Source organism: Oncorhynchus masou, chromosome 32 (assembly GCF_036934945.1).
Source record: "Oncorhynchus masou masou isolate Uvic2021 chromosome 32, UVic_Omas_1.1, whole genome shotgun sequence".
NCBI lineage: Eukaryota > Metazoa > Chordata > Actinopteri > Salmoniformes > Salmonidae > Oncorhynchus > Oncorhynchus masou.
Window position 1 is genome coordinate 44,350,156 of NC_088243.1, and position 19,575 is coordinate 44,369,730.

Sequence of the window (19,575 nt, forward strand, 5' to 3'; positions counted from 1 at the left end):
AAAGTAAACAGACGCTTGCAGATTTTAAACCAAGGCCAGCAAATTGATAGTCACCTCCTCTAAGTATCTTGGGAAGTGGTTAGATAAAAAGCTGAATTTTAAACAGCACATAACTTGATCGAGAAACTGAAATTGGGTTTCTTTTTTAGGAATAAATCTTGCATTTCAATGCTAGTCAAGGATCTTGTTCAAAGCATTTTATCAGTGCCGGATTATGGCGATAGTCTATATGCAGGTACCTTAAACTCTGGACACAGCGTATATCATGGTGTTTTAAGATTTATTACAAACGCTAGAACACTCACCCATCACTGTGATCTGTATGCTATGGTGCAATGGACCTCTCAACCACTGGTACACTTGCTCACAGTCGCTGTTGTCCTTGTCTGTTCCTAAGGCTAGAACTAAGATGTGATTTTTTTTTCTCCCATTATGCCCCTTCAACCTCGAACATGCTTCAAAAGATAAAGTTAGGGGACTTAGTGTCCTTGCCTGTCTTTACGACTGATCGACAACACTGTTTGCAATAGCTTCAGTTGTTTCTAATCTTTAAATTGTATCCCCAACTTGTGACACAGTCTTGTTTGTGTTTAGAATTTCTCATGTACACGCTGCCATTTCCTTATTTTGCCTTCTTGCCAGGTCACCCTCGCAAAAGAAGTTTAACCTCAATGGGTCTTACCTGGTTAAATAAATAAAAATACAATAGGAATTGTCTGAAACAAACAAATAATTGCTTGCTAATGGACAGGTTTTTATTGGCCGCTTATTGGGTAGGTCAATATTAGCGAAAGTTCATTGTGCCTGTAAAAAATATTTCAATAATGCAACTGTTTCACCAGTTCTGGTTGTATTGTGTGTTGAACTAAACAGAAAGGATTTGATGGATATGACATGTTTTTGCTCTCTGGCAGTGCAGGGATAAAAGAAAACCACTACTTAAAATCACATCGCCATTATTTACATGATTCCAATATATGTGTACGTTACAATTACACAAAATGAAAATCTGTAAAGAACACCCCTACCCATCCAAATAAACATTTTACAGGGGGGGGGGGAAGCAAGGAAGTACAATAAATTGCAAATTCTCCTCCAAGAGCCATCATAGATTTCAATCCTCAGGGAAAACAACCATGCATAATACCACTAAGCCAGAGAAAGTGTACAATATGCACACTTAAAAAAAGGTACAAAATTTAAAAGCAATTATTTTGCTATGCTGATGGAGAACATTAACTTTAAAAATGTCAATTCCTTCTCTTTGGGCGCTGCATTATAAATAACTTGTCTTATCGGTTGCAGGTCCAAGAACTTCCTATCTTCACAAGAAGAAACGTTATGCTTTTCTTTCAAGAGCGTGCCAAGGTGGCAGGGTTGGTGTTAAGCATCATTAGAGTTTGTTGTTTTCTTCTCTGTACATTAGGCGAAGATATGGGGGGGGGGCGCGTATCCTCACAGTGGTTGGTTGGTTCACTGATTGTTTTTAGCTTTCGCATGTGTGAGGATGTGAGACTTGAGGTTGGTAGATTGGGCAAACTTCTTGTTGCAGCCGTCGAATGGACAGACGTAGGGTCGGTCTCCAGTGTGAATCCGCACGTGCGTGCGTAAGTTAAAGTCCAAAGAGAACCGCTTACCGCAGCCCTCAAACGTGCACTTAAAGAGAAGGAGAGAGTATATTTTATTATGAGGCTACAATGCTGGTTGACAATCTGTGCACCAATGGGTGTATGGCTATACATGCCATGTTTAAGTTAAGTTAAGTGTTGCAAATCAAACAAAATGTATACACAGGGATGCAAACAGGTGAGGGCACAAAAAAGTGACAAATGCCCACGGAAACAAGAAGAACAGTGTAAACTGCTAGAATGGGGTTTTCAGAACACCAAAATTTTACAAACAATGTGATACCAGGACAGGTATCACAATACCGAGTAGTATTGCAGTAGAAAGCGGAGAAGGTAGCTCTGGTAATATGGGGCATAACTTTTGAGTGGTTTGGGCTAGAAACTGATGATTTTCAGTGATGTAAAGGCACAAGGATGACTGTCACTGTGCTCCATTTTTCCTCTATGGCAGTGTGACAGCAAAGCAGCTTGCTAACATTAATAACTTTGTGTGTAATAATTTGTGCTTTCAAAACATACATGCAACTATAGTCACAGCATTATTTCAAACACAGGTTGCTTACCTGGAGTTGCATTCCAAATGTCCCAGTTGCGTGATCACACAGGGTGAGACTCAATTGCATACTCCTCGCATCCTCTGGCTGAGTTTTGAGGAGGCGAGGAGAGAGAGGACATGAGGAGTATGCAATTGAGATTCTCCCAGGGAGATCTGTTCATGCCCCTCTTATAGCGCCACCGCCCGATTTTTACGGCTCTACACTACTCATGTGGATTACCTATCAAAATGGCAAATATCGCCGAAAAGTGCAGATGGCATCCCTGTGAAACTGTAATTGTTAGACAAGAAGTATATCTCTCAATTAGAAGCCATTTTGAAGGGGCTGGGGGAAACATACCTGGAAAGGCTTCTCTCCAGTATGAACAAGTTGATGCCTCTTCAGTTTAGAGCTTTCAACAAAGGCCTTTCCACATTCAGCGCAGACGTGAACACGCGGTCCGTGGGTGTGCAAATGCTTCCTCATCGCCGAGTTATCCCTGAACATTTTAGTGCACCCCTGCAGAGGCAAAGGTAGCAATTAATCATTGTGTAATTTCAGAAATGACAAGACCAAAAGGTCCACATCAGAGCACTTAAACCTTTCTCCAGGTTTCTGTTTTCCCAAAAGCACACTATTTTAAAAAGATGTCCTCAACAATGTTTAAACCACATCAGGAGACTACTCTTGAGGTCTGGGAAAAATGTAAGAATTGTACTTATGGGTGTTACCCTTTAACGGAAGTGCTCACCAGGATGAGACTGTTTGGTTATCTTCTTGGTGACAGGGGGCAGTATTTTCACATCCGGATGAAAAGCATGCCCAAATTGAACTGCCTGCTACTCATCCCCAGAAGATAAAATATGCATATTGTTAGTATTTGGGTAGAAATCCTATTTGGATAGGATTTTGATAGAAAACACTCTGAAGTTTCTAAAACGGTTTGAATCATGTCTGTGAGTATAACAGAACTTATTTAGCAGGCGAAACTCCGAGGACAGACCATTCAGTTTTTTTTAGGTCACTCTTTTCAATGGCTTTTCATTGGGAATCCAGAGTTCTAAGAGACCTTCTTGTAGTTCCTACCGTTTCCACTGGATGTCACCAGTCTTTAGAAATTGGTTGAGGTTTTTCCTCTGTGTAATGAAGTAGCCCTGTTCAAAACGAGGGTCACTTGTAGTGTACTGTTAGATAGAGGTGCGTGACCAGAAAGCTAGCTACAAGTTTGTTTTCCTCCTGTATTGAACACAGATCATCCCGTCTTCAATTTCATTGATTTTTATGTTCAAAAATACCTAAAGTTGTATTACAAAAGTAGTTTGAAATGTTTTGGCAAAGTTCACAGGTAACTTTTGAGATATTTTGTAGTCAGTTGGAACCGGTGTTTTTCTGGATCAAACGCGCCAAATAAAAATTGACATTTTGGATATATATATATATCGAAGGAATTAATCAAACAAAAGGACCATTTGTGATGTTTATGGGACATATTGGAGTGCCAACAAAAGAAGCTCGTCAAAGGTAAGGCATTAATTATGTTTTTATTTATGCGTTGTGTAGCGCCTGCAAGGTTAGAAATATGCTTCTCTCTCTTTGTTTACTATGGTGCTATCCTCAGATAATAGCTACGTTTGCTTTCGCCGAAAAGCCTTTTTGAAATCTGACATGTTGGCTGCATTCACAACAAGTGTGCGTCTGCTCGTGTCAAAAGCCACTCTTCCTATTATACCTACCAAGTTAGAAGTTCAAAACCGGCGCTAGAAAGTCTAGGCTCTATCAATGATAGAAATAATGATTTGCTTATATGCATGTTTTGATGTAAATCTGGATGGGGTGGCTATATCTTATCAGTGTAATCAAGCTGTAGACAATAAAACATCACGCATTTGAATGTTTGAACTTGTAGCGCGGTGGCATAAACTTACGTGGCTGCAAGGGACTTTGTCAGACAAAGTAGGGTGTGGTTTTGTTGCATCCAATGGCAGTGTCTTCGATAAGGTAACACAAAGGTACCACTTGTGGATTTGACACCACTAACGATGGAATCTAGTCCTTAAGACTAGTAGAGCACGCTTACTTTGTGGGGGCAGGCTATCGTCCTGGGAGAGTCGTCCTCCTTTATTTTCCGTGGCTTCATCCTGTAAAGGACATGATAGGTCAAAGAACTTGTATTCACTACACTTGAGGAGAGTTCAAGAGGGGAACATTGTAACAGTACATAAGCCTACATATGGTTTTATTTATTATATCACGCAACAAGGGCAGCAGGTAGCCTAGTGGTTAGAGCGTTGGACTAGTTATCTGTAAGGTTGCAAGATCGAATCCCCGAGCTGACAAGGTAAAAATCTGTCGTTCTGCCCCTGAACAAGGCAGTTAACCCACTGTTCCTAGGCGCCATTGAAAATAAGAATTTGTTCTTTAACTGACTTGCCTAGTTAAATAACAGGTAAATAAAAACAGGTAATGTTTTGCAACAGAAAACAAAAACAGGGGTTTCTAAATGGACAAGTCCCTCCCAGTTTCCCTCCGTTAGGTGCCTAATGAACATGTGCTTGTGTCACTAGCTCACCTGGCGAACTCTGCCAGCTGTTTGGGGTCTGACAGGTCAATCCCTGGGATGCCTCCAGGCGGGAGCTTCTTCCCTGTCATGTACTCGGAGTAATCGGGAGGGGAACTCTCCCCGATGACATGCTCCTCCACCATAGTGTCATGGTCAATTTCCTTCTTGTCATCTGAGTCCGAGCAAAAGAGCAGAGTTAAAACAGGGATATTATTTGCATTTGATGTCTGACCCAAATGGCCAATTAAAATGCCAATCACTATTCCCAGCACCTGGAAAATGTATAGCCTTAAAACTGGGGAGCATAGTTGTGTAAAAGGTATACAATCTCATATTTTACAGTTGAAAGCAGTATTTGGTCTGCACAGTTGAACAGCACGTGCACATTTTAGGTCCATTTTTAAATGGCCCTAGTTTTTAAATGGTACGACTTAGTGAATAGCCATAGTCTGTCTGCATTGTTGCAAGTACAGCTAACATCGGGATTTGGAAAAACTCTAATCAACGTAGCTAGCTAACTGGCTGCCGTTTGAAGTTTGTGAACACACATTAGTTTGTTACTAGAATTAAAGTTAGCTCGCCATAGCGAACTGTCTGACGAAAGTCAAATAATCGAACGACATCTTCTCACTCAAGTCAGTGGGTCTCATAAAGCCAACTAAGCAGACTTTGCACAATTTAGTTTTTTTGTTTTGTTTTAACGACACATAAATAATTGAGATTCCATTATTGTCGACTCTTCGCCGCGGTTAGAACGGTGGCTAGCTGTAGCACATCCAGTCTGACATCCCCCCCCTTTCGAACAGAGGCCCCTGTGCTGAACTGCGCCACAGCGGCCTACTCCTGGAGCCAGCAACAGCGCGCTCGCTCCCAACAGCCGCCATCTTTCCCCGGCCAAATCAACGCCATTTTTCCGGTCCGCCATACTGTTCCAAGGGAACATGGCGGCGCCCATCAACACATAAAACATGGCTTCCCATAAAAACAAAAACATTTCAAATACATGGCATGCAATTCGGACTTGAAAAACAGTTAAGAATTCTGCTAAAATTAGCCAGAGAACAACGCCCGTACGAGGCCCAGTTCACAGGGCACACAACGCAAGAACACAGCTGGCAAATTTGCAAGAACACACTTTCAATAGAACTCTTTAACGTTAAACTTACCCGATGCCCACATGGTCACCGAAAACTCTCCTTCCAAAGTCTTTATCTGTACTTGTTTCTGTTCCCATTTTCTACCACTGGCCTCCGGTGCACCCAAATAACTCTTTTTATTTCTCTTCACGCTTACCCCCTTCTTCATTCGCCCCGAACTCTTCCCGGCGACAGTCACTAGAGTTTGTTCGATATATTCCTCTTCGGCGGCAGGGACTGGGACAGGTATAAGAATCTGGTCCTCGTAATCATCGTCTCCGTGCATGTCCGAATCATCTTCACCAACCACCTCTTCTCTTGTTTGTACCAATATTACCTCCTGATGATGGTGATGCATTGAGTGTGGATCATCTGAGTCAAGGGGCTGTAAAGCGATCATGGGCTGTTCATCGTCGTCCTCTCCAACAACTGTTGTCTCTATGGTCTCCACTTCGATTTCATGGAGTTCCACTATCTCAGCTGGCATCTCTGAGCCGTCCGTTTCGATGTACAGGGTATCGCATGATGCCATGTTGGAAACCCCTGAATTCCTCACACCTGTTATGTTTTTTTTTTTTACTGCCTTCAACCTACTCAACTCTGTTCTACCCCCGTCTCCACAGCATTGTGAAAAATAGCGACTTTAAGGTCACGTGATTATACGGCTAGTTTTCAAAATAAAAGTCCCCTGAAATTATTTCACTAAATTAAAATCACAACAAATATAGTTTAGTTACTTAAACATACATTTATTGAAAAAACGAACAATATATATTTTGAAATCAATTTAACTACACTGAAAATATATGCAACATGTAAAGTGTTGGCCCCATGTTTTATGAGCTGAAATAAAATATCCCAGAAATTTTACATATGCACAAAAAGGTTATTTCTTTAAAATGTTGTACACACATTTGTTTACATCCCTGTTAATGAGCCTTTCTCCATTGCCAAGATAATCCATCCACCTGACAGGTGTGGCATTTCAAGAATCTCATTTAACAGCAAGATCATGACACAAGTGCACCTTGTGCTGGTGATGATAAAAGTGATGTGGTTTGCCACACAATACAATGCCATAGATGTCTCAAGTTTTGAGGGAGCGTGCAATTGACATGCTGACTGCCGGAATGTCCAACAGAGCTTTTGCCAGAGAATTTTAGGTTATTTTCTTTACCATAAGCCGCCGCCAATGCCGTTTTAGAGAATTTGGCAGTATGTACAACCGGCCTCACAACCGCAAACAACGTGTATGGTCTCGTGTGGGCAAGCGGTTTGTTGATGTTGATGTCAATGTCGTGTGGGCGAGCGGTTTGTTGATGTCATGAGTGCCACATGGTGGCGGTGGGGTTATTGTATAGGCAGGCATAAGCTACGGACAACGAAAGCAATTGCATTTTATTGATGGCAATTTCAATGCACAAAAATACCATGATGAGAATTTGTTCCATGTTGCATTTATATTTTTGATCAGTATATAATGATGATGTTGGTCGTTATAGTCCCCTGTAAAAAACAACAACAATAACCTCACAAAACCAACACTGTTGCCCGGAGGTGTCAACTCGTAACAGAACAGGATTTAATCATACTTTGAAGATAACATTTTCAAATTGGTTCATTCCAAGAGTAACTTTGGATGGGGCACAGTGTCCCCCGACAGCCCCTATGCTGCAATAGCCTGTGTGCCGGGAGGCTATGGTCAGCCTGTCTTATCTGGTGTACCGTGTGATCTTAGGCATGCTCTTTCTAATTTCACTCTCTCTCCCTTTCTCTCTTTGTCTCCCCTCCCAGAGGACCTGAGCCATAGGAACATGCCTCTACCTCGCCTGACGACTCCTGACTGTCCCTGTCCCCAGTCCACCCAGTTCTGCAGCTTTGTAACCCTGACCTGATTCAATCGGTGTGCTACCATGTCCCAGAACACCAGTGTCATACTATAGAGATTGACTGCATAAGATACTTTTTTCAGCCAAAATCTACTGTCACCGGTGACAAAAATGGATATTCTCAATATACATGTAGTTCCTCATTACAGCCCTATACAGCTGTTTTCTACTGTACTGTTAGAACTATAGAAGTTGTCACCATACAATTTCAGTATCACCGCTGATGAAAGTTGACATTCTTACCACAGATCCTCATCACAAGTTTCAAGTTTTATTAGTTGTATGTATAGGATATGCATGGTATACATTGTCCAACAAAATGGTTACTTGCAGGTCCCTTCTCGACAATACAAGAACAATAACAAATAGTAAAATATAAGAATACAAATATAAAGTAAATGACAGTAGAGTATAATAATATTTTAGCAAAAGTATAATACAGGAAGGCACAATTTATAGTACAATATTTACATTGGGAAGGAGGGATGGAGGGCAAGTGCATAAACTGAGCAGTATAATATAGGTCTGGTAGCCTTCTTGGTAAGCAACTCCAGTGTAGATTTTTCACGGACCAGGATGTCTTGCTCCCAGGCAGACTAAATAACTTTTTTGCCCGCTTTGAGGACAATACAGTGCCACTGACACGGCCGGCAACGAAAACATGCGGACTCTCCTTCACTGCAGCCGAGGTGAGTAAAACATTTAAACGTGTTAACCCTCGCAAGGCTGCAGGCCCAGACGGCATCCCCAGCCGCGCGCTCAGAGCATGCACAGACCAGCTGGCTGGTGTGTTTACGGACATATTCAATCAATCCCTATCCCAGTCTGCTGTTCCCACATGCTTCAAGAGGGCCACCATTGTTCCTGTTCCCAAGAAAGCTAAGGTAACTGAGCTAAACGACTACCGCCAGTACCACTCACTTCCGTCATCATGAAGTGCTTTGAGAGACTAGTCAAGGACCATATCACCTCCACCCTACCTGACACCCTAGACCCACTCCAATTTGCTTACCACCCAAATAGGTCCACAGACGATGCAATCTCAACCACACTGCACACTCCCCTAACCCATCTGGACAAGAGGAATATCTATGTGAGAATGCTGTTCATCAACTACAGCTCGGCATTTAACACCATAGTACCATCCAAGCTCGTCATCAAGCTCGAGACCCTGGGTCTCGACCCCGCCCTGTGCAACTGGGTACTGGACTTCCTGACGGGCCGCCCCCAGGTGGTGAGGGTAGGCAACAACATCTCCACCCCGCTGATCCTCAACACTGGGGCCCCACAAGGGTGCGTTCTGAGCCCTCTCCTGTACTCCCTGTTCACCCACGACTGCGTGGCCACGCACGCCTCCAACTCAATCATCAAGTTTGCGGACGACACAACAGTAGTAGGCTTGATTACCAACAACGACGAGGCAGCCTACAGGGAGGAGGTGAGGGCCCTCGGAGTGTGGTGTCAGGAAAATAATCTCACACTCAATGTCAACAAAACTAAGGAGATGATTGTGGACTTCAGGAAACAGCAGAAGGAACACCCCCCTATCCACATTGATGGAGCAGTAGTGGAGAGGGTAGTAAGTTTTAAGTTCCTCGGCATACACATCGCAGACAAACTGAATTGGTCCACCCACACAGACAGCATCATGAAGAAGGCGCAGCAGCGCCTCTTCAACCTCAGGAGGCTGAAGAAATTCGGCTTGTCATCAAAAGCACTCACAAACCTCTACAGATGCACAATCGAGAGCATCCTGGCGGGCTGTATCACCGCCTGGTACGGCAATTGCTCCGCCCACAACCGTAAGGCTCTCCAGAGGGTAGTGAGGTCTGCACAACGCATCACCGGGGGCAAACTACCTGCCCTCCAGGACACCTACACCACCCGATGTCACAGGAAGGCCATAAAAATCATCAAGGACAACAACCACCGAGCCACTGCCTGTTCACCCCGCTATCATCCAGAAGGCGAGGTCAGTACAGGTGCATCAAAGCTGGGACCGAGAGACTGAAAAACAGCTTCTATCTCAAGGCCATCAGGCTGTTAAACAGCCACCACTAACATTGAGTGGCTGCTGCTAACACACTGACTCAACTCCAGCCACTTTGATAATGGGAATTGATGGGAAATTATGTAAAATATATCACTAGCCACTTTAAACAATGCTACCTAATATAATGTGTACATACCCTACATTATTAATCGCATATGTATACGTATATACTGTACTCTATATCATGTACTGCATCTTTATGTAATACATGTATCACTAGCCACTTTAACTATGCCACTTTGTTTACATACTCATCTCATATGTATATACTGTACTCAATACCATCTACTGTATCTTGCCTATGCTGCTCTGTACCATCACTCATTCATATATCTTTATGTACATATTGTTTATCCCCTTACACTTGTGTGTATAAGACAGTAGTTTTTGAATTGTTAGTTAGATTACTTGTTGGTTATTACTGCATTGTCGGAACTAGAAGCACAAGCATTTCGCTACACTCGCATTAACATCTGCTAACCATGTGTATGTGACAAATAAAATTTGATTTGATTTGTTTTTGTTTAAGTGTTCTTTGTGTTCTTCCTTCAATAAAGAAGAATGTATTCACACCACGCTGCGCTTTGGTCCCCTCCATACGACGATCGTGACATCAGGACAAAATGTTAATTGCTTTGCCACATTTTTTGCAGTATTACTTTAATGCCTTGTTGCAAACAGGATGTATGTTTTGTGATATGTTTTATTCTGTACAGGCTTCCTTCATTTCACTCTATCAATTTGGTTAGAATTGTGGCGTAACTACAATGTTGTTGACCATCCTCTGTTTTCTCCTATCACAGCCATTAAATAACTGTTTTAAAGTTAGATTTGATTTGTTTATTAGTCACATGCAATGGGTCGCAGATGTAATTGCAAGGTACAGTAAAATTCTTAAGCTCTGAGCTCCAAAAGTGCAGGTCATAAAGAGACCATTGGCCTCATGGTGAAATCCCTGAGCGATTTCCTTCCTCTCCGACAACTGAGTTAGTCTTTGTAGTGACTGGGTGTATTGATACACCATCCAAAGTGTAATTATAACTTCACCATGCTTAAAGGGATATTCAATGTCTGCTTTTTACATTTTTTACCCATCTACCAATAGGTGCCCTTCTTTGCAAGGCATTGGAAAACCTCCCTGATCTTTTTGTTGTTGAATGTGTGTTTGAAATTCACTGCTCGGCTGAGGGACCTTACAGATAAAATCATGTTACACACTATTATTGCACAGAGAGTGAGTCCATACAACTTAGTATGTGACTTATTTAACACGTTTACCTCTGAACTTATTTTGGCTATCTATAACAAAGGGGTTGAAAACTTATTGACTCAAGACATTTCAGCTTTCCAACTTTTCATTTTTAATTCATTTGTAAAAATCTCAATTTGATTAATTTTAAATTCAGGCACAACAAAATGTGGAAAAAGTCAAGGAGTGTGAATACTTTCTGAAGGCACTGTACATGTGCTGTATAATGTTATACGCATCTATAACAGTCAATAACAGTGTAACATAACTGTTTATAACAATGTACAGCACATCTAACAATGCACAGATGTTTCAAGAGCATAAACTATTTGGTTTCTGAATCCTCATACCCCTTATTGGGAGCAGACTACAAATAACCACGAGAACTCAACAATATGCCTCAATGCCTCCTAACATGGCATCAAAGAGAGTGGATAGGATCAGAGAAATATGAAAAATATACTATGATTTGTGATCTTGTTCAAGTAAACGTAGGACTTTTAATTTGAAGCTTTTTGAGCAATTTTGAAGCCCTGGAACCCTTCTAGCCATGACCCAGTTAATGTCGCTGATTTCATGGGTCTCGCTTTGGCTACGTAGTCTCGCGAGACTTGTGTTTTACACACACACCTCTTATCGCAGCCTATCTCCGTGACCTAGACACACAGGTCACCCACCAAAACAGGCAACATTCCAACATCATTATGTCGATAATTTATGAATATGAATACTGTATAGGTAAAAAAACGTGCAAAATGTACAAGTTAATTATTTTGTCAACATTGAGGTTGTGTCACACCCTGACCTTAGAGTTCCTTATTATTTTCTATGTTTGGTTAGGTCAGAGTGTGACTCAGGTGGGAAAGTCTATGTTTTCTATTTCTTCGGTTTTGGCCAGTGTGTGTGTGTGTGTGTGTGTGTGTGTGTGTGTGGGGGGGGGTTCCCATTCAGAGGCAGCTGTCTATCGTTGTCTCTGATTGGGAATCATATATACGTTGTCATTTTTCTTTTGGGTTTTGTGGGATCTTGTTTTCTGTTTAGTGTCTGACAGAATTGTTCACGTTTGTGATTTTGTTTAAGTGTTTTTTGAATAGAAAGGAATCATGAACACTTACCACGATGCGCGTTGGTCCACTCTTCCTACCACCAACGTGAGCCGTTACAGGTTGCCATGTTACATATTCTTAAGGAGTCATACTAAGACCAAGGTCTCTTTTACAGATGAGCTCTGAATTACCGAAATAGAAACATCAAAATACAAATAGGCCTACTAAATGCAAGCAGAAGAAAACACAAACAGACACATTCATTATAAGGTCCCCGATCAGCTCTCTGAATTGCCCTAGAGGCACCAAAACATCCAATATGAGAATATTTATTTGATTGTTCCATAAATACGGTTCAATAAAACAAACTGATTTACAATACAAGATAAGAGCTATTGGAACATGCTAAATACAGTGCATTCAGAAAGTATTCAGACAGCTTTACTTTTTCCACAGCCTTATTCACATTTACAGCCCTACATTTACAGCCCTACACATTTTACAGCCTTATTCTAAAATGGAATTACACATAATTACACAGCAATTACACACAATAACCAATAATAACAAAGAAACAACAGGTTTTTAGAAATGTTAGCAAATGTATTTTTTTTTAAACCCCCGGAAATATTACATTTACACAAGTATTCAGATCCTTTACTCAAGTACTTTGTTGAAGCACCTTTGGCAGCGATTACAGCCTCGAGTCTTCTTGGGTATGACGCTACAAGCTTGGCACACCTGTATTTGGGTAGTTTCTCCCATTCTTGTCTGCAGATCCTCTCAAGCTTTGTCAGGTTAGATAAAGGTTAAATAAAGGTTTATTTAAAAAAAGGACATTCAGAGACTTGTCCCAAAGTCACTCCTGCGTTGTCTTGCCTGTGTGTGTAAGGTTCTGTATTTATTTTCTTAGTCAACCTTGTGTTCTGTTTCATTGTGTTCTTGAACGTCGCCCTGTCTTTCATTTTTGTTCATTGATTTAACCTGTGTTAGTTACTCACCTGGTCTCATCAGCTCCTTATTTAGTTCAGTTCATTCTGTTTGTGCCTTTGTGAGGTATTGTTCATTTTGACTCTACTCAGCCTTTTCCTAACTAATTTGTGAGAACCAGTTATAGCCTTCAGTCCTAGTTTTTTTTCACCTGCCTGTTTGCCTGCCTGTGTATGACCATTGCCTGCCTGTGACCACGATTCATGCCTTCTGTGAAGGAGAAATAAACACCTGCTGTTCTTTGCGTGGGAATCTACACCTTTTTCTCCCTGAGTATTCATTACAGTGTGCTTAGGGTTGTTGTTGTGCTGGAAGGTGAACCTTCTCCCCAGTCTGAGGTTCTGAGCGCTCAAGCAAGTTTTCATCAAGGATCTTTCTGTACTTTACTCCGTTCATCTTTCCCTCGATCCTGCCGTTGAAAAACAGCCCCACAGCATGATACTGCCACCACCATGCTTCACCGTAGGGATGGTGCCAAGTTTCCTCCAGATGTGACACTTGGCATGACACTCAGGCCAAAGAGTTCAGTCTTGGTTTCATCAGACCAGAGAATCTTGTTTCTCATGGTCTAATAGTCTTTAGGTGCCTTTTACTGAGGAGTGGCTTGGTTTTTGCTCTGACATGCACTGTCAACTGTGGGACTGTATATCCAAATCATGTTCAATCAATTGAATTTACCACAGGTGGACTCCAGTAAAGTTGTAGAAACATCTCAAGGACATTCAATGGAAACAGGATGCACCTGAGCTTAATTTCGAGTCTCATAGCAGAGGGTCTGAATATTTATGTAAATAACTTATTTCTGCTTTTTATTTTTAATACATTTGCAAAAATGTCAACCTGTGTGTGTAGATTGCTGAGGATTTTTTTTATTGAATCAATTTTAGAATAAGGCTGTAACGTAACAAAATGTGGAAAAAGTCCAGGGGTCTGAATACTTTCTGAAGGCACTGCAGATTTTTCTCAGATGACATAACAGCAGGACATGTTTTGAGAGCTGTTTGTTGTCCTGTCTTTAGTTTTAATCCAAAGGTCTTATATTAAGTGAGAAAACCATTGTATAATGGTTGAAACATATTTCCTCGTTTCGAGGTTCATATAGATCAGTAACCCATTGAGCTGATACAAGGACGAACACAGAATGCACAAATAAGATAACGAAAATGTATGTGCAACTTTTACAAGCTTCGAATCACACAGTAGGCTATAAATAGCATGTTGCTGAATTTTTGCAGTTCCGTTTTCTGGGGCACGGAACAATACATTTTTGGTGAGTGGCCCTTGCACTAGTTTATATTATAGCTATTAATTCAGTCGTTCTCAACTGGTTTTGCCTTGCGACCCAAATTAAACCGGTTGGCTCAGTCGCTACTCGTGGCCCAATATTCGCATTGCAAAAAAACCACAAAAATATCTGGAAAAGTATGTTTTAATGCTATATGCAGTTGAAGTCGGAAGTTTATATACACTTTAGCCAAATACATTTCAACTCAGTTTTCACAAACCCTGACATTTAATCATAGTAAATTCCCTGTCTTCGGTCAGTTAGGATCACCACTTTATTTTAAGAATGTGAAATGTCAGAAAAAATAGTAGAGAGAATGATTTATTTCAGCTTGTATTTCTTTCATCACATTCCCAGTGGGTCAGAAGTTTACATACACTCAATTAGTATTTGATAGCATTGCCTTTAAATTGTTTAACTTGGGTCAAAAGTTTTGGGTAGCCTTCCACAAACTTCCCACAATAAGTTGGGTGAATTTTGTCCCATTCCTCCTGAGAGCTGGTTTGACTGAGTCAGGTTTGTAGGCCACTCCAATACCTTGACTTTGTTGTCCTTAAGTCATTATGCCACAACTTTGGAAGTTTTTTTAATTGTAATTTTACTAGGCGAGTCAGTTAAGAACAAATTCATATTTTCAATGACGGCCTAGGAATACTGGGTTAACTGCCTGTTCAGGGGCAGAACGACAGATTCGTACCTTGTCGGCTCGGGGATTTGAACTTGCAACCTTTTGGTTACTAGTCCAACGCTCTAACCACTAGGCTACACTGCCACCCCCAAGTATGCTTGGGGTCATTGTCCATTTGGAAGATCCATTTACAACCAAACTTTAACTTCCTGACTGATGTCTTGAGATGTTGCTTCAATATATCCACATCATTTTCCGTCCTCATGATGCCATCTATTTTGTGAAGTGCACCAGTCCCTCCTGCAGCAAAGCACCCCCACAACATGATGCTGCCACCCCCGTGCTCCAAACATAACAATGGTCATTATGGCCAAACGGTTCTATCTTTGTTTTATCAGACCAGAGGACATTTCTCCAAAAAGTACGATCTTTGTCTACATGTGCTGCTGCAAACCGTAGTCTGGCTTTTTTATGGCGGTTTTGGAGCAGTGACTTCTTCCTTGTTGAGCGGCCTTTCAGGTTATGTCAATATAGGACTCGTTTTTACTGTAGGATTTTTTTACGATAGATACTTTCCTCCAGCATCTTCACAAGGTCATTTGCTGTTCTGGGATTGATTTGCACTTTTCGCACCAAAATACGTTTATCTCTAGGAGACAGAACGCGTCTCCTTTCATAGCAGTAGCGTGGTCCCATGGTGTTTATAATTGCGTACTATTGTTTGTACAGATGAACGTGGTACCTTCAGGCGTTTGGAAATTGCTCCCAAGGATGAACCAGACTTGTGGAGGTCTACAATTTTATTTTCTGAGGTCTTGGCTGATTTCTTTTGATTTTCCCATGATGTCAAGCAAAGAGGCACTGCGTTTGAAGGTAGGCATTGAAATACATCCACAGGTACACCTCCAATTGACTCAAATGATGTCAATTAGCCTATCAATTTGTAAGTCGCTCTGGATAAGAGCGTCTGCCAAATGACTTAAATGTAAATGTAAATGTTCTAAAGCCATGACATAATTTTCTGGAATTTTCCAAGCTGTTTAAATGCACAGTCAACCTAGTGCATGTAAACTTCTTATCCACTGGAATTGACATACAGTGAATTATAAGTGAAATAATCTGTCTGTAAACAATTGTTGGAAAAATTACTTGTGTCATGCATAAACTAGATGTCCTAAACGACTTGCCAAAACTATAGTTTGTTAGCAAGAAATTTGTGGAGTGGTTAAAAAACGAGTTTTAATGACTCCAACCTAAGGGTATTTAAACTTCCAACATCAACTGTATATTTTGATAGCAATTACATGACAAATCTGACCATATTCTAGATGAATATGGTTAATACGCTCTGATTTGAGATGCTGGCTGGGCTGGACCACGAAATCAACAAGGGCTGGGTTTCCCAAAAGCTTCATTAGCACTGAAATCATCTTAATTCAATTAAAACTAAATAGACGAAAGATGATTTTAGTGCTATGAGGCTTTTCGGAAACCCAGCCCAGATCCTCTAAATCAGGTATTCCCAAACTGGGGTACGCACAATGCCGTCGGGGGTACGGCAAATCAAAATGTGATTCAAAATATATAAATATAAATATATATATTTTTTCTTCACATTTTCAAACAGTCCATTTATATTTTCCAACGGGGCTATACATTTGGGTGAGGTTTTTTTCTCGCCTTAGTAGCCCCGTCTCACTGCTAGTCAAATAATTAACATCCAATCACATTAACTGTTGCTCTCTAGCGGGAATTCCACTAACGGTCCATATGTAGCCAAACATAGCTGCTGCTGCTCATTCCATTTGCTTGAAAATGGATAAATGGTTAAAAAAGTAAGGCCAGCGTCCATAGAGACACTTACAAGCTCAACTGGTAGTACTGCTACTACCAGCAGATCTACATCTGCATCTGTCGTCGATACCATTTGTTCTGCTTCCATGTGCACGTTCAATGCTGGCATCAGTAATTCTACATTAGTTGTTAGCCCAGCTAGCATGGACACTGGCAGTTGTGAATCGGATGCAGCCGAAGAGCAACTGCCCCCTTGCCCGGGAAAGCACCGAACAACGGACATAGATGTTGGACCATTTAAGAGAGGCAAATGCGATGAGAACTATATTGATTTGGGGTTCACTTACATTGGGAGTAGTGCCTTTCCTCAGCCATGGTGTGTATATGTGCAAAAGTACTATCTCACAACTCGATTAAACCTTCACTCTTGCACAGACATTTAGGAACAAAACACGGCAATTTGAAAAACAAGCCACAGGTGTTTTTTGAGCTAGAATTAAGATGTCTTTTGTGTAGTAAGACATGTATAAAAGCAACAGGTACCATTAATATGAAGGGGCTAGAAGAGTCTTATATGGTGAGCTACCGAGTGGCTAGGACAGGCAAGCCACATACTATTGTGGAGGACTTAATTCTTCCTGCTGCTGCAGATATGGCTGGGACAATGCTGGGGGAAAAGGTAAAAAAAACGATACAGACAATGCCTCCATCAAATAACACTGTTTCCTGATTACTGCTTTGCATACAAGGCAGTGAATTCTATGCATTACAGCTGGATGAGTCAACAGATGTGACGGCATATGGTATATGTCCGTTATGTTTATGGGGGGGTCAATTAAGGAAGACATCCTCTTCTGGAAACCAGGACAACAGGAGAGGATATTTTTAAAGTACTGGACAGCTTTGTGACATCAAATGGACTTTGGTGGTCAGGATGTGTTGGTATCTGTACTGATGGTGCAAAAGCCATGACAGGGAGACATAGTGGAGTGGTAACGCGCGTGCAAGCAGTTGATCCCGACGCCACTTGTGTACACTGCAGCATCCACCGAGAGGCTCTTGCTGCCAAGGGAATGCCTGACAGCTTGAAAAACGTTTTGGACACTACGGTGAAAATGGTTAACATTGTTAAAGCAAGCGCCAGAACTCTTGTGTATTTTCTGCACTATGCAATGATATGGGCAGTGACCATGTAATACTTTTACAACATACTATGTGCTGGTTATCAAAGGGAAAGTTTTGAAAAAATAAATAAAATTGAGAGACGAGCTTAAAGTTTTCTTTACTGACCATAATTTTCACTTGTCTGACCACTTGCATGTTGACAAATTTCTCACACGACTGGCCTATCTGGGTGATGTTTTTTCTCACATGAATGGTCTGAATCTAGAATTACAGGGATTCTCTGCAACTATATTCAATGTGTGGAACAAAATTGTGGCTATGATTAAGAAGTTGGAGCTCTTCTCTGTCATTATTAACAAGGACAACTCACAGGTCTTTCCATCATTATATGATTTTTTGTGTGCAAATGAACTCAAGCTTACGGACAATGTCAAATGTGATATAGCGAAGCACCTGAGTGAGTTGGGTGCGCAGTTACGTAGGTACTTTCCCGAAACGGATGACACAAACAACTGGATTAGTTTCATGAACTGCCTCCAGTCCACTTACCGATATTAGAACAAGAGAGCTTCATCGAATTTGCAACAAGTGGTTCTGTGAAATTTAATTTAATCAGAATTCACTGCCAGATTTCTGTATTGGGCTGCGCTCAGAGTATCCTGCCTTGGCAAATCGAGCTGTTAAGACACTGATGCCCTTTAAAACCACGTACCTATGTGAGAGTGGATTCTCAGCCCTCACTAGCATGGAAACCAAATACAGGCACAGACTGTGTGTGGCAAATGATTTAAGACTGAGACTCCCTCCATTACAACCCAACATTGCAGAGGTATGTGCATCCTTTCAAGCACACCCTTTTCATTAACCTGTGATGAGTTATTCACAATTTTCGATGAACAAATAAGGTTTTATATGTAAGATGGTTAAATAAAGAGCATCCTTATTGATTACTATTATATTATTATTTGTGCCCTGGTCCTGTAAGAGCTCTTTGTCACTTCCCACGAGCTGTGTTGTGACAAAAACTCATACTCATTCTTATGTTTAATAAGTGTATTGTATAGTGTGCGTGTGGCAGGCTTACAATGATGGCAAAAAACAACATTTGAGAGTGCGTTAACCATGGCTGAGGTTGAATATTTGAAGGGGTACAGGACTAAAAACAGTTTGGGAACCACTGCTCTAATTAGCGCCCCACCAGTTGAGAATCAATGGTTTCATTTATTGTCGATAATATCGATAATGTCAATGTATTGTGTAGCCTAGTTTTGTATTTGTTGTATAAAGAATTTGTGAAAAGGTATTCAATTAAACTTAAATCAAACTATAATAATCAACTCATGGTTCTTTCAACAATGCATCTGGTTGAGAATAATTTACATAGGCCTGTGTTAATGCAACAATATTCTATCATATCTAAAATTGAAGGAGGATAAAGTTTCTTCAAGTGCAGTTGCAAAAACCATCAAGCGCTATGATGGAACTGGCTCTCACGAGGACCGCCACAGGAAGACCCAGAGTTACCTCTGCTGCAGAGGATAAGTTAATTAGAGTAACCAGCCTCAGAAATCGGCAATTAACTGCAACTCAGATTGCAGCCCAAATAAATGCTTCACAGGGTTCAAGGAACAGACACATCTCAACATCAACTGTTCA

At 41.1% G+C, this 19,575-nt stretch overlaps 1 protein-coding gene across 1 annotated transcript; it reads right to left on the reverse strand.

Moving 5' to 3' along the window:
- Positions 1-712: 712 nt before the first annotated feature.
- Positions 713-6,492, reverse strand: LOC135526116 (transcriptional repressor protein YY1-like). The gene is made up of 5 exons (XM_064954228.1): positions 5,891-6,492; positions 4,734-4,896; positions 4,242-4,302; positions 2,525-2,683; positions 713-1,656 (listed from the first exon to the last, which is right to left on the reverse strand). The coding sequence occupies exons 1-5, from the start codon at positions 6,390-6,392 to the stop codon at positions 1,474-1,476; spliced, it is 1,068 nt and encodes a 355-aa protein (XP_064810300.1). The 5' UTR covers positions 6,393-6,492; the 3' UTR covers positions 713-1,473.
- Between the last annotated feature and the right edge of the window lie 13,083 nt (positions 6,493-19,575).